We start from the raw sequence: 23,563 nt of genomic DNA, 5'->3' as shown, positions 1-23,563 counted from the left end.
CACACACACACACACACACACACACACACACACACACACACACACACACACACACACACACACACACACACACACACACACACACACACACACACACACACACACACACACACACACACACACACACACACACACACACACACACACACACACACACACACACACACACACACACACACACACACACACACACACACACACACACACACACACACACACACACACACACACACACACACACACACACACACACACACACACACACACACACACACACACACACACACACACACACACACACACACACACACACACACACACACACACACACACACACACACACACACACACACACACACACACACACACACACACACACACACACACACACACACACACACACACACACACACACACACACACACACACACACACACACACACACACACACACACACACACACACACACACACACACACACACACACACACACACACACACACACACACACACACACACACACACACACACACACACACACACACACACACACACACACACACACACACACACACACACACACACACACACACACACACACACACACACACACACACACACACACACACACACACACACACACACACACACACACACACACACACACACACACACACACACACACACACACACACACACACACACACACACACACACACACACACACACACACACACACACACACACACACACACACACACACACACACACACACACACACACACACACACACACACACACACACACACACACACACACACACACACACACACACACACACACACACACACACACACACACACACACACACACACACACACACACACACACACACACACACACACACACACACACACACACACACACACACACACACACACACACACACACACACACACACACACACACACACACACACACACACACACACACACACACACACACACACACACACACACACACACACACACACACACACACACACACACACACACACACACACACACACACACACACACACACACACACACACACACACACACACACACACACACACACACACACACACACACACACACACACACACACACACACACACACACACACACACACACACACACACACACACACACACACACACACACACACACACACACACACACACACACACACACACACACACACACACACACACACACACACACACACACACACACACACACACACACACACACACACACACACACACACACACACACACACACACACACACACACACACACACACACACACACACACACACACACACACACACACACACACACACACACACACACACACACACACACACACACACACACACACACACACACACACACACACACACACACACACACACACACACACACACACACACACACACACACACACACACACACACACACACACACACACACACACACACACACACACACACACACACACACACACACACACACACACACACACACACAAAAAAAATAAGATAACGGATATGTTTATTTTTCTTTTTTTTATTTTCTCTTTATTTATTTATTTGTTTTTTGACAAAAACAATAGTTATTATCTATGAATATGAACTATAAAACTGGCCAAACATCCCGAACATTAACTATTATTACTGCATAGTATATAAATAAGAAAAATATTTATAAAAACTTAATAAGAAAACCAAGGCATGTAGTATTACGCTGTGTAATGGAACATGTTGTATGATGAAATAAAAAAAAAAAAAAAAAAAAAACACACACACACACACACAATAATTTCATACTTGTCCACTGTTGAGTAAGAATGCAATGGTTATTTTTCGCACTAAAGTAAACAAGGTCTTATTTACAGCTTGTTTCATGGACATTCTTTCAGGCTTGTTAGTTGTTCCGGATGTTACCTTAAAATTAAGTCATAAGTGAAATGGAGGTATCAGAAATAACAGAGAATATAGCTATGCAGAATGCGAGTACAAAGAAAGTAAAACTTTTTTTGATGTACTTCTAACTCGTTAAAAAGAATACAGACCATGAGTCAAGTTACAGCAGATGCTTGTTTAAGTGTTCAGGATTGAGATGTTCTCAGAATACTTTACTTATAGGAAGGAGTAGATTAATGAGGGAATGAAATCTAATGGCTTCCAATGCTACATAGAATGCTCACCTGACAAGGCTTATCATTATAAATACTATGAGGTCATACAAGAATTATCCATTGATTTTTGTGAATTAGTACAATATAAGTTTTGGGTATTACAGACGCATGTATTTGCGATAAATTTAGACCCAATATATCTCAACTTGAATTAGAAATAAACGATAAAAATGCAACTCAGATACACAATTTGAATAAACAAAAACCATATCTCACAATGACTTTGTATGAGATACTTTGATACTTTGTATGAGGTAAAGCATTCTGAATGTTTGGATATGTTTGAAATCCAGAAAGTCTATGATTAAGGAAGCAATTTGTATTGATTTTACCAGAAGAATCTTCCGATTCCTAAAATTTCAACAAGTGAAGCATAATACCACAGGAAGCTATAGTTTTTTCGTTTTAAGTCTATACACTTTCTACTGGGAAATCTGTATTTTGTACATATGATGAAACGGTTTCGAACAAAGTGCCTGATGAAGTATGCTTAATGTTGTGGTATTTCTGTTTTGAAATTCTGCCTGACTGTGCGTGAATTCATTATCATTATGGTCTCTGAATCCTGTTGAGGACAGAATAAAAATTTTTATCGTGATCCGATTTTTCCATTTCTTAGTACATACGAGGCCTGTCTAAAATGTATTCGACCTTAAATTTTCCCGCGCAAAGTAGTGATTCTAAGGCGGCGCCACTGTGCACAGTGGAAGGAGGAACCGTAATGCGCATGCTTGAATTTTTTCACCGCATTCGCTTGTGCCAGTCACTGGCTGGTGGTCGCCAAGTAAGGTGCTGTTCTAAGTGTTTGTCGGATTTAGTTTTCTCGCAAGATGACTGAACGAATTGAGCAAAGATACTGCATCAAATTTTGTCAAAAGCTTGGTGATTCTCAAAGTCAAACAATTCGTAAGATTCAGCAGGTGTTTGGGGAAGATGTGATGGGTGTAACACAAATTAAGGAGTGGTTCAACCGATTCAAAGATGGCCGCACATCAGCAGAGAGTGAGCAGCGTTGTGGCAGGCCCCAAACTGCTCGGAGTGCAGCTGTTGTATAGAGGGTGCGAAATTTGGTGATGGCAGATCATCGTTTGACCGTGCGGGAGATTGCCGCAGAGGTTGGAGTGAGTAAAGATTCTGCACATGCAATTTTGCGTGATGATTTGAACATGAACCGAGTGGCTGCGAAATTCGTGCCCAAGTTGTTGTCCCCAGAACAAAAAGACCTCCGTTGTGACATTGCACAGGAACTTCTGGACACCGCCAACACTGATCCTGGGTTTCTGAACACCGTGATAACTGGAGATGAGTCATGGGTGTACGGGTACGACCCAGAAACAAAAAGACAGTCGTCGCAATGGAAGCATCCCGAGTCTCCCCAAGGCCGAAGAAAGCGTGGCAGGTGCGAAGCAAAATCAAGGTGATGCTGACCGTTTTCTTTGATGTCCGTGGAATTGTGCATCACGAATATGCACCGGAAGGACAAACGGTGACAAAAGAGTACTATCACGATGTTCTCCGGCGACTCCATGATGCAGTTCGGCACAAAAGACCAGACATGTGGACGGCGAACAACTGGCACTTGCATCACGACAACGCCCCCGCACATTCATCCCAATTGATCCACACTTTCTTGGCCAAACATGGAATTACAACCGTTCGCCAACCTCCCTACTCTCCAGACCTGGCTCCTTGCGACTTCTGGTTGTTTCCAAAATTGAAGACACCACTGAAAGGATCCCGTTTTGAGAGTAGAGAAGAGATAATGCGGAACGCGACGACGGAGCTGAACACCATTCCAAAAGAAGACTTCCAGAGGTGTTTCCGGCAGTGGAAGGATCGGTGGGCTAAGTGTGTGCAAGCACAAGGGGCCTACTTTGAAGGGGATTAGGGTCCCAACCTCGTCAGGTATTTGAAATATTTTTTGTGGCTAAAGGTCGGATACTTTTTAGACAGGCCTCGTATAATGAAGAAATTTTATTGTCTGTCGGCAACATTTTCAAGAAGAGGCCATTCGTACCTCGAGTGCAATAATAATAATAATAATAATAATAATAATAATAGTAATAATAATACGGAATTTATACACCAGAAGATAAGATGTGAGTTTCCTGATGACAAGTGACATGAGATTGCTAATCCTAGGAAGAAACTTAACCAGTCTTCATAGTTGATTGCAAGATAGAAGTACTATTTTATGGATGGGGAGAATTTCTGTACAGCTACTGCAAAAAGAAAGCCCTTTCGCCTAGAGGTCCATTGCAATCCAGAATGTAAAATAAGATACTAAAAAGGTGTTCCTGATAATCATCAAGTGGACGATAAGAAAGCTACCGTATATATTGAGTTTCTATTTTATTTGTCAAAATTATTTTATCTTTGACTTTATTTATCACATTTTAATCATATTTCAAACCACTGAAAAGAAATCAGAAGAAGAACAATGTGAAAGAGTTGAAAATTTTCAATTGCTTTATATGATGACACATTTCAAAACGGCAACATTCAATGACTTCCAAATAAAGAAGCAGTTCTGCAGTCCTGCAGTATAAGACCAATGAAAGGCAAACGAGAATTACAGTATATTCTGAAATTATACATAAAACGGCAAAAAACAAATTAAATGTTTGAGTTAGAAGTGGTGTTTCACTATAATGCACGCTGTAACCCATGTATCTCGAAGTTTCCTATTTGGACCTTGATTGTTCTTATTTTGGAAGTTTACACATTGTTTGTATATATTGCATTTTCCATTGTTGCCATCCAAATTTTGAACAAAATGTCGTTGTATAATTAATAAGAAATCATCGTTCTTTACATTCCACTATGTCAATTTCTATTAAATATACACCTAACTAAGTACTAAGTCCTTAAACTTTAAATTTCGTTTTTCTCGAAACTTTCTAAAATAGACCTTGATCGTTATTCCCGTGTAACTTTCATATATGAACATGATATTTCAGGAGTAGATGTACAGTGGAAAACAAAAGATATGATCATGAAGATAGATCACGGAAAGACAAGCAACTTCCACACATTGGAAGCCAAAAAACTTCTCACTGTTAGAAGCTGAAGGTGGAATTAGTAAACAAAATTTAGTAGAGTCTATGACCCACGATTTTTATGACAATTTCATAGAATATTATGCAAAGGAATGGAATTTGATGATTTAACTTGTTTGTCATAGACTTCTCTAAAGAAGCCTTATACATGAGAAGATTTACAGAACTCCCTCAAATTTATGATTAACAAGAAATTTGATTGTTCCATTAATGAAAATATATAATATGATATGCATTACGTGGACATTAGAAAGGTGTTCTAGGAAACAAATTATCTCCTATCAAGCGCTGGCAGGAAGTGTTTCAGTATTTTAAACAAGAGGGTGTATCACTTGAAAACATTAGCAAACTGTTGGAATTCTCATTTTGTATTCTGGGAACCAAAGTTGCTGTAGAGCCAGTGGCGGCTCGTGAACTTGTGATTGGGAGAGCTGCAGTAGATTTCGGTACATACAAATTTCACTTCTTGATACCATTACTAATAAGTATAGGACAAAAATAAATGCACTACATATCGAATAACCAAAACTTCCTGACTTAGTTGGGAGATGTCTGTGGGAACATTTGCTAATCCCTAAGAAAAACTAATACCATCGATTTCGGTCTGAATTTCAGATCAGCAGACACTCAACTTACAATCTACCAGTTCATTCTGAATTGTCTTAGAATAACCTTAAACAGTGGCATGTTCCAAATGATTTTTGAGAGGCTCATTTAAATTACTCGCGAACTGTAGCAACCCACGAAACACATCAGGGTTTTTTGAATTGTTTTTTCATCATGTCCCCTAAGGGGAAGTTCACATTGGCCACAAAATTTGATACAATCAATATTTTTTTAAAAATAATTTCACGATTTTTTCTCACTTCTTGATTATGTTTGAGAATGTTTGTTTCACTTAATTGCACAGCAGTATGAGTTGTGCAACATAGCCAATGAAACAACATTTTTCAGGTGAGACTGCGAAGATTCGTGCATTTTGCTTTTTAGGGGCAAATGTCCTAAATCTGTCACACCACTCCTAGTCCATGCAGCATCACCACCGAAGAGGAGGCAAGGAAAACAAAATACAGATTTTTTTTTGTTCACATCCATGTAACCACAAATGCTTAGCGTAAATTTCATTGTTATACTTCCTTACATATATGCACTATTTCGGCTGGATGAAGCTTGAGAAGATTTAAGTCGGGTAACGGACGACCCTTTAATTTCACTTCATTACATCAATATTCTCCGCAAGGGAAAGTTGAGAAAAATAAAATTAATATTCTGTAATTCACACACACTCATGCTTGCAAATTTGCACTGGTTAAGTTACGGTATTAAGACGTCACACCAAAGCAACACTCAGATATACTGGTCAACAATTTTCTAAAACTGGAAAAGAAGTTTCTTTCGTATTTTACGTGCTATATCAAAAGGATTCTACTCGTGCAATCATTCTGAGTTAAGGCAAATATTAGGTTCTGCTGGAGGCTGGATATATACGTAATAATAAGGCAAAAGAGAATATTAATTTCGTTATATTAACTCGATAAGATTCTACAACAATAAGTAGCCTCTGTGAAGAGAAAATAAAAAATTTTGTCATTAGGTTTCAAGGGAATAGAGAATCCATTTGACGCAGCATTACAATAGTGGTGTGGGAGGAGAGGAAAGATCCCTTGTGGCCTGGCTCTGCAAGCCACTGCAGCGAGATATGGGTTTTAAACAGCGGCAGTTTCCCTCTGCTTCCCTTCACCTCTCTAACCCCTGACCGTCAAGACACACTCTCTATGAGCTGACCACCCTGCAGATCCTAGAAAGCAGGGAGTGCTGCAGCTCCGCAGCTCTTATGGACGAGCCGCCCCTGTGTAGAGCACATATTCTCCCTTGTAAGTGCAGTTTGAACAAAGAACGAAACTGCATGAACATTGACATGCTGAAAGCTGTAATTACAGTAAAACATAATTTCAGTGACTATAAAAGTGGGGATATTTTTACTTCCATTCGAAAATATTTTGACTCAGATACATAGATCTGCAAAATATAGGACCCAGGAGAGGCAGTGGTACAGCTGGCAATTTAATTTAAAGAATGAGTTACCCTAATTATCTTAGTTTAAAAAAAAAATGTTTATGTGTCCCGTCTTTTGGAATTTATAATCTGGGATCCATACCTTAGCAGTATACACAATGTTTTTTGTTCATTTGTTTTTATGCTGTATATCTGGTGGCGTGGAAGAGAAGGAAGAAGCAGTTTTACATATGTACTCATGACAGCAATTTTACATCTGTTCTCATGATGTGGTTAGAAGACCGATGTGATAGCTTGAAACTAAGTCGTAATGTGTTCGAGTCTCAGTAACTCCTTTTTTTTTCGCTTCTTTATTAACCCTAGCAGGTCCATGCCTTGATCCATTCCATGTTGGACCAAGGGTGGGCACTTTGTGCCTACGTATTTAAACAATATTTTACCTTCTATTTTGGACTGACAATAATGAATATATTATTTTTTATAGGGCATCAGTGTCTTTTGATGTTTATTAAACCAACAATACAATGAAATGCTATTATAATTACTGTACAAATAATACAATGGATCTTAACACTGAAGAACACAAATAATACATTTTCATCTGCATTTGAATAATTTTTCATGACATTTAAACCAACAATACAATGAAATGTTATCGAATAAATACAATAAATAATACAATAATAGAAATGAGTGTTATTAAAAAACACAAAAAAATAAATTTTCACCTGAAATTAAAGTTTTTTATATACACCTGGGAATAAAATTTCAGTCTGAGTCTTCACACCAAGTACCCTAACATCTTCGACAGATATCTACTCTCTTGTTGTGACGGCCGCATACACTTTTGTGGCACTTGCTGCATGTAATTGTAGTCCTGGATAGTTTATTTTTTCTCTCTTCTTTGCTTGATACCTGCCAGCAGATATAGCATCTCTTTTTACCAATGGCACTTGAAGTTCCTTGAGCAATATTGTCTCCAGTGTCTGCAACTGGTGGCTTGATTTTTATGCTTAGGATGTTTTCCATAGCAATCACTACATTGTTTTTCAAGCCACTAACATTTTTTGCCCGGTCTTGTACTTTACGCTCTATCAGTTTGAGTCCAAGTTCTTGCAAATAGATGCGATGTCTGTTTGTCCTTGTCTTTTCCCAGTTTGGATCATTCATCAAGTACAAACAATAACCATTGATTGCTGCTATATCTATAAGAATGAAAAACACCGACAGAGGCCATCTTCTAGTACCCCTTTTTGTTGAATATTTTCTGGCCATCTGGTCAATTGCGTCGACTCCGCCTTTGGTTTCATTGTAGAATAAATTTATATGCGATTTGTTCTTCTTTCCATCATTTTCTACAGTTGCGTCTTTATGCTGTGTAGACAGTAATACAAGGATTTTTTGGGCTTTTCACGGGTGACGTAAGAAACCAAAGTAACAGGTGGGTTTCCTGTATCGAGATCTGTGAAAGCGAATTTGCTAGAGTAAACCTCCCGATTTTTTGTCGTTTTCAATTCCTCTGGAATATGTTTGCGTTTAGTCTGCATTGTACCAACAAGTGTAAGCCCATAGTCAGGGTACAGTTCTTCAGCCAGTTCAACTGATGTATAATATCTGTCTGTTGTGATATTACGACCTGACCCTTTTAGAGGCATCGCAAGCCTCTTCACAATTGATTTAGGATGCCTGGATTCTGGAGTACTGTCTTCTGTTTTGCCCGCATACACCTCCATACGCAAGACATACCTTTCTTTGCAGTCAGCTAATATTCTGATGAGAACACCATATTTGCCAGGTTTTTCCTTCATAAACACCTTGAACGGACACCGTCCTCTAAATAACGACAACATCTCATCAATCACTACGCTCTCTCCTGGACAATAATACTGCAGAAATGTTTCATTCATTAGTTCAAACACTTCACGAAGTGGAGCAAACTTATCTCCCTTCCTGTGATCCTCTCTGGTATCCTTATCGTCAAATCTTATAACTTTCACAAGTTCTCGAAACCTATTTCGACTCATTGTTGCAAGATATACTGGTCGACCAAATCTTTCTGACCACAAATCATGATAGTCGAGCTTTGTGTCATCATTGGCAGCCATAAGAATGAAAATTCCAATCAATGACATAATTTCTGTTTCATTAGTTACATTTATTCCTTTGCGTTGAGCCTCTTTATCAGTGTACTGCACAATAATACGTATGATGTCGGAGGTGAAAAATTTTGAAAAAGAGTCCAGAATGCTGGTCACATTTCCTTCCGGTCGTAAACCCAGACGTTCTCTGATAATATTTTGTGTGGAGCGTCGTCTTCCTCGGGGTGGTTGAGATAAGTAACGTCTACCTGATTTGGCGACATACTCTCTTACGGACGTGTTATTTATATTATCATTATCCGCCACAGAATCATTCATATCATCTTCACTTTCACTCACTGGAGCCGTGTCATTATATTCAACGATGTTATCCTCCACTTCACTCACATCCTCGTCTGAAACTATAAAATTTTGGTCCCATGAATTATGTAAATCTTCTTGAATTTCCTTATCTGACAAATACTTGTTGCACTGTACGCTCATTGTGATGTTCGCTCTTTATAAACCTTCATACTATACAAAACGTCTACCCACAGCAATAGCAACATAAACGGGAACTAAATATTACATTACAACAATGAACAATTTGAAATAAAAGAGCGGGACATGTACTAACTTATCAAGAGTACCAATTCCTGCCTATAAAATCTTGTTTAGTATAGTACCATGGTGGACCAAGGGAGGGCACTTCATGCACCCCTTGAACATTATGCCTGATACAAATTAAGAGGATGCAGATAAGTAAAGAATTCATGTAGATTATTATTTGATATGTTTGACTTGACAATATCTATTTTTTTTCAGATTTCGTTTATACATTTGCAGGTATTAGAGAAAAAATCAAAGCTAGGGTTAAAAATATGATTCTGTTTTAATTTACTTACAAATGGCTTTTAAGGAACCCAGAGGTTCATTGCCACCCTCGCATAAGCCCGCCATCGGTCCCTATCCTGTGCAAGATTAATCCAGTCTCTATCATCATATCCCACTTCCCTCAAATCCATTTTAATATTATCCTCCCATCTACGTCTCGGCCTCCCCAAAGGTCTTCTTCCCTCCGGCCTCTCAACTAACTCTATATGGATTTCTGGATTCGCCCATATTATGTGCTACATGCCCTGCCCATCTCAAATGTCTGGATTTAATGTTCCTAATTATGTCAGGTGAAGAATACAATGCATGCAGTTCTGTGTTATGTAACTTTCTCCATTCTCCTGTAACTTCATCCCTTTTAGCCTCAAATATTTTCCTAAGCACCTTATTCTCAAATACCCTTAATCTCTGTTCCTCTCTCAAAGTGAGAGTCTAAGTTTCATAACCATACAGAACAACCGGTAATATAACTGTTTTATAAATTCTAACTTTCAGATTTTTTGACAGTAGACTAGCTGACAAAAGTTTCTCAACCGAATAATAACACGTATTTTCCATATTTATTCTGCGTTTAATTTCCTTCCAAGTGTCATTTATATTTGTTACTGTTGCTCCAAGATATTTTAATTTTTCCACCTCTTCGAAAGATAAATCCCTAATTTTTATATTTCCATTTTGTAGTATATTCTGGTCGCGAGACATAATCATATACTTAGTCTTATTTCCAAACCTATTGCTTTACTTGCTTCAAGTAAAATTTCCATGTTTTCCCTAATTATTTGTGGATTTTCTCCTAACATTCACATCATCCGCATAGACAAGAAGCTGATGTAACCCGTTCAATTCTAAGCCCTCTCTGTTATCTTGAACTTGCCTAATAGCATATTCTAGAGCAAAGTTAAAAAGTAAAGGTGATAGTGCATCTCCTTGCTTTAGCCTGCAGTGAATTGGAAAAGCATAGTTTTTAATATATCGTGAAAATGCTTTGTGACTTTCATGGGGATTGGATTATGTCTCTAATAAAAAACGGAAAATATAACCCTGTTTAAAATTAATTTGGGCATTTCAATTCATAACATTGTTAAATGGCGCTAGGATTAGCAATATATGTGTCAAGTTCAAATGTGATAAGTGTATAATTTGTGCGTCTTATATTTTCAATGGATCCATGATGCATGGGCACGCATATTGCTTCCTTTTGTTGAAAAGAGCTTCAATCAAAAAGTGTAGCATCTCCAGTCAGCTGGATGGAACAGAGCATAATTATCATGTACAGTATGGAGAAATGAGAGTGAAGACGAAGGCCCAAGCAATGACAATGATCATAATGGCTAAAACAGCGCAGAATGAAGAAGTTAAGTAATTACATAATTATTATAACAAATCACACAGTATCATACAAAATAAATGTTAAGTTACTGATGTGTGCTATTAATGTTGCAGGATATTGTGTAAACGGCCGATTAAGCAAGGCAACTGACACGTAATTTGTCTTGAATACATTTGTTGAAAGTTTAATTTTTCTACTCCCCCCCCCCCTTTCAAAAGTGGGATGTGCGGCTTATTCGAGAAAATACGTTTTTTTTTTTTTTTCTCTTTTGTATGGAGGAGGGACCCAAAGGCTTACACTGCAGCCTGAAGCTTATTGTACTTACCACTCCTATTCTTGTGAATGATTGGGTAGTCGAACAGCCGCACTCTTGTACAAGTACAGCACTCTGCACCATGAACTGAACCAAGGCTATTGTATGGATGATGAGGATGATGATATGTGAATTAATGATAGCGAAATGAGTCCGAGGTCCAACATCGAAAGTTACCCAGCAATTCTGCTTCAAATGGTTGAAGGAAAACCCCGGGGAAAAAACCCCAACCAGGTAACTTGTCCCAACCAGGATTTGAAATAAATGACTGAATACATAATTAACATATCATAAAAGATGAATAAACCTTAAATATGAAATTATGAGTGGGTAGTCATTAGAATTCAAAAACTATCTTGAAAGCTTTAACTTCCAAGTCTAGGATCTTCGTTATGACCTACTGCAACATCTGTGGCAACTGCCTCATTGAGTAATATAATACCTTAAGAAAGATGAGAGCAACACATTACTCTAAGAGGTTAGACCCATTTCCCCACAGAAATGTTCACATGTAAATTCCGCTGGAAACAAAGTGAGCCGAAGTTGGAGGTAGACAATTTTTTCAGATGAAAGACAGTGGCAAGTATTTCTGTCCTAAGCTGTAACATTCGAAATTATCTGTTCTGAAAGATATTCTTTTGTTCTCCAATACACAGTACTTTTGTAGCAAGAAATGGTCAGTTCCACACAGCATGAAGTCTTTGGCGCGTACATTATGGATGCCATTCCTTTTGGTCCCCATGGTAATTCCCCAAGTTATTTCTTCTCAATGGAGAGCTACAGATACGTGTTCCATATTCGCATATCCAGGATTTCGTTGAAAGACATTACAGAAGGCTTTGAAGAGAGTATACCACACACTAACTCTGGTACTTCCTCCTTTGAAACTGCTTCAGTGATGTGCATTGCCTTGTATAGTGGAAGAGATGCAACCTCCAGTTGTTCAATAGTGGCAGGAAAAGCAATAAAGTTGGCTTTGATGAATGCAAGAAAAGAGATGTTTTTCCTGTTCTGAATATGATTCTTTGCTGTCATCGAATTTGTCTATAACTCTACGCAGGAAGAGAAACTTTTCACCTCGATTTTGCCTAGGCCACAAGATACGTCGGACTAATATAACAACACAGGCTATAGTGCTGTGTTTTTTTTCTCTATTTTCAAAAGACTAAATGGAATTGTTTAGGTTGTTCAGGACCCAGCTTCCTGATAATAATATTGGGAGTATAATGGTCACAGCATCCATGGTCTCATCAACACACAGTCACATGTAATGGTCATCTATGTCGAATCTTATAGTATCCAGTGTCTTTCATAGAAGAGTCTGAAATAGTTCTTATGCAAAGTAAAATCATCTGGAACTTCGCGACCGCTAATATCTTCAAAGAAACTTTGGTAAACTGTGTTCTTGAGCACATTCCAAGATGCATTTGCTGATACAAATGCCTCGCACATTCACATATTGAAAATATCCATCTTAGAAGTTGACACAAATGAAATGAATGTTTGAATTTATCTTTCTTTGTTTTTGTGGGCGGCTTACTTTGTTGTTCAAAATGCAACTTTTTTTGTCACAATTTACCATCTGTTGAAGAGTGGTTATCATTCATAATCCATATGACAACTATACATTTCAATACTGTTACTATATGAAAAATGTTTTCACGCAGACATAAAGAAATGAAGTGACTGCCATCAATGTCTTCATTTGTACAATTTTGAGAGGTATCAGAATCGTTATCTCAAGTCTCCACTAAAGCCTCAATCTGTATTACTTTCATCTTGGGGTACTTCACTGTCATCATTATTATTTTTGTCCAACAGTATATTCATTACATCTTGCACATCCCTGCAATCGTTAAGATCATACACTTTATCTTTTTTTTTTTCTGCAAAATCCTGTACACAATAATAGAACATTCAGCACTGCAAGCTGCTAAACCAGTGACTTACACGAGCACGCAAATGTATCTCTCAGATACTTCTGATTAAAAATTATTTAAAGATTAACAACAGACAGTCAATAATGAATCAAGTGATGCAACAATGGATTCTAAGAAGCTACTATGAAGTACAGCTTTCTCACTGTTACATTTTAAAAACCTGGGAAGTGGATCTCTCACATACGTTGCGCCCGACAGAAGGTTAAAGTTAGCAATTATAAAATGGCTTATTTTCATAGTCGAAAGTTAGAGGAGACTGTTGTACCTTTAAACACTTTTCATATTTGATTTTTTTAAATTTTGGAAAATGAAATTTTTTAAATGAAAAAATGCTTGAAATAGTTACTGAAGATTCCTTTACAACTTCCTCTATGTATTTTCCTGTTTTACAGATCTATTAAGGATGGAAAAAATAAAACGAAGGGATATGTAATGTATTCAAAGGTACAACAGGTTGATGTACCTTGGAACATACCCTCTTGTACCTTGGAACACATGGCATATAGGTGGGAATATAGCTGTAAAATCTGACAATCATACTTAAAATGTATTTGCCATCATAAACCAGAGCATGCTTCTCTGATTGAGATTTTATTTCCTGGAGGAGCAATAACTGCTTCAACACTTTTCTTCAAGGCATCCGGATTCTGATGTATTCTGTAGGACCAAAAAAATAAATAAATAATCTTTACGTAGATTCTTCTAGGAACAGTACATATTTCTGTATAGATTACTGTGCATATTACTGTGGAATCCCAGCCACCAAGACACTCAACTGAGTGCACTGCTTGTATAATGGCAGTTGACTTAATATAAAATGTCAACATACATGCCCAACTTGGAGTCAGGCCACAAAGGGAAAGACACTGGAGGAGGAGGGTTCGATCCAGTGCTGTGGATTGAACTTCGGCATAGCTCAATGGTGAGAGCTCTTGATATGTAGAACCAAGGACCTGGGTTCGATCCCCGGTGCTGGAGCGAATTTTTCTCCTCTAATATTAATTATTACCGTAATAGATGTATTCTGTGGGATCCAAAATTAAAAATAATAATAATAATAATAATAATAATAATAATAATAATAATAATAAAACTGCTATTTTATTGGGTTAAGAAGTGCTTATAATACAGACTTAAGATTATGTGCAGCACACGTTTACCATTATCAAATGTTGAAGAAGCACTTAATACAAATTTAAGATTATTTGCAGCACACATTTTCCGTTATTAAATGTTACAGAGCACTTATAATACAAAATTAAGATTATGTGCAGCACACTTTTTCCGTTATTAAAAAAGTTAAGAAGAGCTTATAATACAAATTTAAGATTATTTGCAGCACACATTTTCCATTATTAAACGTTACGGGGTGCTTAAAATACGAAAATTATGTGCAGCACACGTTTTCAGTTATTAAAAATGTTAAGAAGTGCTTATAATACAAATTTAGGATTATGTACAGCACACTTTTTCCATTATTGACTTCACACTATAATCAAACAAGAACCTAAGATACATACCTAATGTCCACACCTGTGGAATAATGGTTAGCGCGTCTAGCTGTGAAACCAGGTGGCCCGGGTTCAATTCCCAGTCGGGGCAAGTTACCTGGTTGAGGTATTTTCCGGGGTTTTCCATCAACCCAATATGAGCAAATGCTGGGTAACTTTCGGTGTTGGACCCCGGACTCATTTCACTGGCATTATCACTTTCATCTCATTCAGACGCTAAATAACCTAAGATGTTGATAAAGTGTCATAAAATAAGCTACTAAAAAAAAGTACATACCTAATGCCTTTGTTGTTTTGATGACAGTTAAATTTTGTGTACTTTTTCAAATAAGCGTGTTTTATCAGTGTGAAATCTTAGCCTTAACTGTACCACCCCTACTTGTCCTTTATGTTTTTAGCAGAGATATTTGGCAAGAGAGCGGAAGACTATTTCATCAATTTAGCTGTTACCCTGTTATTCGTAAATTAAATATATGGTAATTTTAGAGGTGCAACACAATTTTAGCATATGAAATCGATCTAGTTCTCAATGAAATTATGTTCTATGAATTAAATTAAACTAATTAATTCCCAGTTCTCAAGAAAAATACTTATAAACAGTTGCTGGAACAGCCTCCATATGTTCAATACTATTTTCTTCAAGTGGAATCCTCTATAGTTAAGTGTAATTTTACATAAAATTTAAGAATACCAACGTACTTTAAAAATAAAACATAATATTACTAACTTCCTGGCTGAGCCATACAGTCTGTGGTTAATATATTAACAACCAGACGATAAAGGATTAAAGCGGAGGGGGGGGGGGTAATGAGTGAGTAAATAAGAAAATTATTAGCAAAATAAAATTCCACTATTGCTGCTAGTTGTTGTATTCAATCTTTCCATGTTACAACAATGAATTCTGCAGTGGTTGATCTTTATATTGAGCTGACAACAAACTAAATAAAACAAATTAGTACATAAGAAACTTTGAATTTAAAGATGGTGATTAATTAAATGTAGCCCTCTACAACTGGATTTATCCCCACAGAATGGTCACCAGTTTGGCTTCTGATAGCAATTATGACTATGTAGACAACATTGCCACTACTTTTGTCTCCTTGTTAAGACGAGCAACATCCAGGGCTGTTCGTCCAGTCCAGTCCTTTAATCTGACATCTGCGCCATGCTGCAATAACAACTGGACCACTGTAGTGCTGCCCCACTTAGCTGCATAGTGCAATGCAGTGTGCCGGTCTGCAAAATCAGGTTCATTGATCTGCGCTCCAGCTGCAAGCAGCAATTCACACACATCACGGTGCCCCCCTCCTGAGGCAGCATGAAGTGCAGTGTGACCAGCTGGTCCTCCCTTCAAGTCCACTCGTGCCCCAGCACCCAGCAAAACCCTGCAAACAACCAGATGGCCTCCATTTGATGCCAGGTGCAAAGGCGTCCACCCACTATGATCTGCAACATTCACTTGGCTGCCTGCATTCAGAAGGACCTGCACTATATCTTTGTCCCCTCGTCCTGCTGCCCTGTGTAGCAGAGTTCTCCCGATGCAGTTTGTTGCCTGGAGGTCTGCCCCGGAGTTCAGCAGCACCTGCAAAGAAGCAGTATTGCCCCTCTTAGCTGCAGCACTTGCTCTCTCTACGTCCGTCATTCTTTCCGGGATTTTAATTCACACAAATTTGTGTTTTATTTTAAACTACATGCGTTAGGTTGAGTCTTGTCTCTTAACTTGTCGTAACTAGGAAACCAGTAAAGATCTTGAGCAGTGATAACTTTTAGAAGTAATTTCCATTCCTTCTCAAATTTCTCTCACTTTGACCACCACCTAACATGAAAGAAAAAAGTTTGCCGTTTACCAATTTTTTAAGGTTTGGGAGTCAGTATTTTTTTCTCACTTAAAAAAAAAATATTTGAATCTAGAATCATTTATGCTTTCCTTAGATATTGGCCTATCAGTAAAAAATTACAGTGTGATTAATTTACAGTCGGAGGCAGCGATTTTGGCAGGTGACCTCAATGACATTTCCAGTAGGTGAGCCAATATTGTTTATGTGAGCTGCATGAATGACTGACAATAACGTTGTGAGTCATTGTTTATATTTTCATACCCGCAGCTTATATCATCATTATGAAACACACCACGGTACAGTCAGATTCAAAGAATACCTTAAATACATAAACTGGTCCCTTTTCATATACGTACATGCACACATTATAGACTACTGTAGTTCTATAGTTTAGCTACATGTGCATAGTTTTTAGAAGTGACTGTCCATCTAAGTCCACTCGGATCTCGAGCCTGCATGTTTACGCTTATGTCCTACCCATTCCAGGTTCAGTTTGCTTGCTGCAGAGATATCAGCTGACCTTGCCACGGTGAGTAACTTGCTCTAGAGTTCAGATTTAAAAAATCCATCTGCCAAAATCGCTGGCTCCTACTATACTAGCTCAGTTGGCTATCATAGGAGCTACGACATGATAAATGTTTAACAGAGTGGGAAATACCATTCTGGGCTGCTAGCTGCAATGAAAATACCATAGCTGTAAACAAACTCAACCCTGTGCATATCAAGCTTCCTTGTGTTTCACAACACTGATAGCAGAGAAGACTAGTCTTAAAGCTAGGCGCCAACGTGTTTGTACCCTAAGCAATGCTTTTGCCCACTTCGACCTCACAGTCCTGTTCTCACCTTCCTGAACCTCATATTTACTAAAAAGGCTCATTTCTCTTATAATGATTGCAACTGTCAGAGGAAGATCAACAGCAATATCCGGAGTCAGGTGCTTTTGTTATTAGCGATAAATGCAAAATGTGACAGGGAGTTGCATCAACACATATACAGTATGCTGGTTTTATTATAAATGTGACCATAATTTATAACACTAAATTTGTCGCGAATTTTCGCCAAAATTGGCAGTTTCTGCGAAAAATCTTCACTTCTGCTATAAAAACGAAAATGGACATTTAAAAAAATTATTGCGAAGAAATACAGTGTATTTATTAGTTTGAAGATGTTAGCTGCAAAAGAATAGGGAGACAAATTATTTGTAAATTTTACTAATCTCTCTAATGACCTACAGGACTGATGATGACTGGTTTCTATATAAAACTCAGTTAAGTAACAATAAAGCTCATTTACAAAACATATTATTATTATTATTATTATTATTATTATTATTATTATTATTATTATTATTATTAACAGCTACCAGAAATGTCGAATGACAACCTGGTGGCATTTGAAAAACAAAATTATTAACAGCTTTATTTCACTATGAATATTGCAAATGTCTTGCATAAGGTTGTTGCCAATTAAGACTGTCTATGGCTGTATCACATTTTATGATAAAAAAATCACGAAATTTTCGCGAAATTACTGTCACATTTTTAACCATAAGTACGATATTTTATGCCTGCTGAGTTAGCTCTACAGTAGCATGTCTGCCCCCAGACTAGCTGACATGGGTTCGATCCCTGGTGGGGTCAGAAGTTTTTGTGTAAAACTTCTACCTCGGGACTATGAAAGATGGCAATGCACAACTTCTAATCACTAGATTGTGTACCAATATGCCTGAGTTAAATCCCAAATCTCTCCACAATGCTAAAACTCCTCTCATATCTGTAACCATAACAACAAGTCATCACTTACTGCTATCTCCCGGATCATCCACAGGCGCTCTGCAAGAAATTCTTCTCTCATCTTCTGCATTTCCTCTTTCATTTCTTGTAGTTCTTCTCTGATTTGTATTAGTTTTTCCATTCTAATCTATAATAAAAACAAAAACTGGTTCTGAGGGTGATCAATTAGGTCATATGATGACTAAAAGCAAAAGGTCTTTTAAAGTAAAGAAGAAAATTTTTACTATTATTATTATTATTATTATTATTATTACTATTATTATTAATAATTTTATACTATACATTGGTTAGATCCAAGCTTGAATACGCATCTGTTGTATGGAACTCCATTACTTCCACTGACTTCGCTAAATGGGAGAATATTCAAAGAAAATTTATTTCCTTGTTTTCTTATAGATTTTTACCTAATTCCAATCATAAACATGAGATTAACTGCAGATATTTAAATTGCTGCAGTTTATTTACCAGACGTCAAGCTCTTGATTATTTTTTGTAAAGTCATTAAGGGTGATATTGATTGTGAATCATTCATAAGCAATATCAGTCTTCGTATTCCTGCTAAGCGTTTAAGATTTCATAAAAATTTTTATAATAGAAATTCTAAATATCTCTCTCTCTGGTCTACAGATGTATAAAATATGCTAATTTGCATGGATTGAATTTGGATCCATTTAATGTGTAGTGTATACTTTTGGAGTTTTATGTCAGTTATTATTTTTTATGCCTTTTGTTTAGTTATGTACTGTAATATTATTCTCGTCATCTTGTAGGCCTATATCTTTGTAATACTATATATATATATATATATATATATGATTCCATTCTTCATATATATGATTCTATTCTTTCATTTGCAATTATCATTTTATTTAATTACCATTATTTTAATAATTGTTCCATTGTACTTCTATTGTAATTTATATCATTACTATGTTTCTGTTATATTGTCTTTGTGCTGAACTGTAAACCACTGCCACCACCACCACCGTTTGTTCTTTGCTGTGTTTTGATGTAGTCTAATATTGTAAGTCAAAATGGTTATGCCATGTTCAGCGGATGAAGGAAGAATGAATGCCAAAATGTATATAGGATTGGAAACCTGCAGGAGACGACCTAAAGCTTCCTGGAGCCAAGGCATTTATGATGCCATGAAGGAAAGACAGCTGCAGATTGGAGACTGGATGGATAGAAGGCTATGGCTACTAGGAATCGGTTAGGCCAGTGTTCCGCAACCTTTTTCTACTCACGGCACACCGTTGACGAGCCTAGACTCAACACGGCACACCAAAATATTAATCCCCTTAAAAACATATGATGTGACTCTCTTAATATAATTACGCAATGTAATCAAATTTATTATTATTATTATTATTATTATTATTATTATTGTTGTTGTTGTCATCAATATTACAAAACAGAAATCGACTCTTGCATTTATTAACAATTTATGAACTTCAATTCACTGTAGAAAATACACATTATCATTATTAATATTAAGTAAATAACTCTACTCATACCTTCAACGCGAAACTGGGCCTGCTTAGCTGCACACAGATGGCTGATCTGAGGCGGAATCGTTAATAGTGCAAGCCTCATTTCTTCATCGATGGATTTGAGTCTCTCCCTCATTGATGTTTTAATTTCAGTTAACGCCGAGAAACCTATTTCACACATATATGTAGTTTAAAATGACAATAACATATTAACTGCTATCTCGGAGATAGCCAGGTATTCACTCCTTAGTGACAACCAAAATATTTCCAAAGGTACTTCAAGAAGTTTTCATTTCAATGTCTGTCTGCTTTTAAATCTGCCAGTTCCTCTTGTACGAATATATTATTCAGAAGATGTTTTGAATCCACAGTGAATGGAACACGAACCTAGTCAAAATCTTGAATACTCTCCAAAATAATTCTTCAACTTCTGCTCCAAGATTACTAAATGTTCTTTTCATCAATACTTTATTACGATCAGTAAGGGGCCACACAGTTGGAAACATCTCAAACGACCAATTTTCAATCATCTATATCCACAAATTCAACTTATTCACAAATCCTTGAATCTTATCCATACTAGTCAGAATATTTTCGTTCCTGCCTTTCAAATGTACGAAAATATCGGAAAGGTATGCCAATTTAGATACCCGTTCATCATCTGTAAATAAATCCGCGTACTCAGGCCCCACAACAGTCAAAAATGCAAATACCTCCTCCTTAAGTTCAAACATTTGCGCCAACACTTTAACTCGTTGTAACACACTTCTGTATGTAGCAGGAATGTGGTGTGCTCTGATCCCATTTCCTGACACAAATTGGAAAGAAAAAAAAAAAAAACGCGCATTTAGGGGTCGCGATTTGATGAGGATCACGACTTTTACTACTTCGTCCATCACAATTTTCAGAGGATATGGCAAAGACTCAGCAACAATGGCTCCGCGGTGGATGAGACAGTGGTCACTCCATATGTTACGATTTACTTCACGTACTTTAACCACGAATCCTTTCACTCAGCCTGTCATAAAAGTGGCTCCATCTGTACAAACACCAACGCAATCCTTCCATGTTAATTCATTATGGACCACATAATCATAAGTTATACGAAATATTTCTCATGGTTGCTCGGTCGGGCAGTTCTTTGCAAGAAAAAAAGAAATTACTTGCAATTACATCCCCATGAATGTACCGAATGTAGGAAAGAAGTTGTGCATGACCTCTAATATCGGTGGACTCGTCTATCTGAAGTGAGAAATTGCGACTGCTCTTTATTTTCTTCTTCATAATGTCTTTGATGTCACTGGACATGTCACGAACTCGGTGGCTGATTGTGTCAGCAGAGAGAGGAATTTTTTTTAATTTCACTATAAGCTTCTGAACCCAGGATTATTTTCACCATTTCTTTACAGGCAGGCATTAACAGTGTTTCAGATATTGTGCATGTTTTTTTTTTTACGATAATTTTGGCTACCTTATAGCTAGTTTCCTGTACTTTTTGCGAGACACATACCGACGTCGTCATGAGCGTCACTTGCTTTTTTTTATTTTGTTCCAACAATTGACGAAAATAATTCACATCTTTGCTCGACAGAAAGGAATATTTTGTTAAGACAACTGTTTCAATTTACTGGGAGCTATAGCATCATTACTGAGTTTTTCACAACACACTCGGGGACTGGGCATGTTTTTTCACCACACCATTTTAATTTAAATTTAATTTTAATTAATTTTCGCGTCACACCTTTCACCTTGTGAAGGCACTACTGGTTGCGGAACACTGGGCTAGGCTATAGATAATGGATACATATACAGAATGTAACAAAAAGATACAGCCAAACTTTCAGGAAACATTCCTCACACATAGAAGAAGAAAATATGTTATGTGAACATGATTCTGCAAATGCTTTATTTTCATATTAGAACTATTTTCTACAACTCTTCATAATATATTAATCATGGGAAATACACAAGAACAGAACGTACCAGCATACCACATGAAACTCTTTCTTACATGATAAGTTCAAAGTGCCCTCTATAAGCATGGATACATGCATCAACTCGCCATCGCATTGAATCCCAGATGCACTGATGTATCCCTGGAGAATTGTCTATTGTTGCGCAGCCTTCCACAATATGGACACGAAGACTCTCTGCACCTTGTACCGAGATTCCATACACAATAGTTTTCAAATGCCCCCACAAATAAAAAGTCTAGTGGGTTTAGGTCTGGAGAGCGTGAAGGTCAAGGAATCGGTCCACCTCTACCTATCCATCTGTCACAGAATCTGTTATTTAGAAGCTGACGAACATTAACACTGAAATGAGGAGGAGCTCCATTGTGCATGAAGTACATGTTTCGTCGTACTGGTAAAGGCACATCTTCTATCAGAACAAGCATTCTCTAAGAAAGCATGGTAAGTTTGTCCATTGAGCCTGGGTGGAAGAAAATGAGGCCCTGACAAACGTCACCAACAATGTCATACCAAACATAGACAGAAAATCTTTGTTGATTACGTGATTCAACAATTGCCCTCGGATTCAAGTGCTGATTGTGAAAATTTACAATCTGATCACGTTGAAATGAAGCCTCATCCATCAACAGCACAGTTGACACATTGTTGAATAAACCATTCGCAAACGTGTACCCGTACAGGAAAATCAGCTGCTGATATTGCCTACACATGCTGTAAATGGTATGGATAAAGCAGGTTCTCATGTAACACTCTCCAGACAGTCATGTGGTCAACATTACCTGTTGCAGTTAATTGTCTTACATTGACACTAGGGTTGTCGTCAATTGCATGAAGAATAATTGCCTCCTCCAGTTGAGATGTCCTCATCCTTCTATGTCTTCCCCAGTCGCGAGTAACAGGCTTAAATATCCCATGCTCCCTAAGACGACAATCAATTGCTTCAAACGTCTTCCTGTCAGGTTACCTTCGCTCTGGAAATCTCTCGCAATACAAACTTTGAGTGCCACAGCCATTACTGTATGCTAGTCCGTGATAAACACTAAACAGTTTATGCTACGTGCTCCGTGCTAGTAACGCAATG

The 23,563-nt window shown here is 37.6% G+C and overlaps 1 protein-coding gene across 4 annotated transcripts in view; it reads right to left on the bottom strand.

The window, feature by feature from the left end:
* Positions 1 to 1,482: 1,482 nt before the first annotated feature.
* The window catches only part of LOC138707890 (26S proteasome non-ATPase regulatory subunit 10-like), a 51,224-nt gene continuing 29,143 nt past the window's right edge, over positions 1,483 to 23,563 (bottom strand). For 3 of the 4 annotated variants that reach the window (XM_069837929.1, XM_069837930.1, XM_069837932.1), the window contains 2 exons: positions 19,027 to 19,143; positions 16,237 to 16,967 (listed from right to left, as the gene is read on the bottom strand). In XM_069837929.1, coding sequence (XP_069694030.1) covers positions 16,452 to 16,967; positions 19,027 to 19,143 — 633 coding nt within the window. In that variant the 3' untranslated portion in view covers positions 16,237 to 16,451. Of the gene's footprint in view, positions 14,532 to 16,236; positions 16,968 to 19,026; positions 19,144 to 23,563 lie in introns of those variants that run through there. The other variant, XM_069837928.1, reaches the window with a different exon arrangement.

The sequence above is a fragment of the Periplaneta americana genome, chromosome 10 (assembly GCF_040183065.1).
Source record: "Periplaneta americana isolate PAMFEO1 chromosome 10, P.americana_PAMFEO1_priV1, whole genome shotgun sequence".
Classification (NCBI taxonomy): Eukaryota; Metazoa; Arthropoda; class Insecta; order Blattodea; family Blattidae; genus Periplaneta; species Periplaneta americana.
Note: the sequence above shows the minus strand (reverse complement) of the source record. Positions and strands in the feature narration are given on the sequence as shown.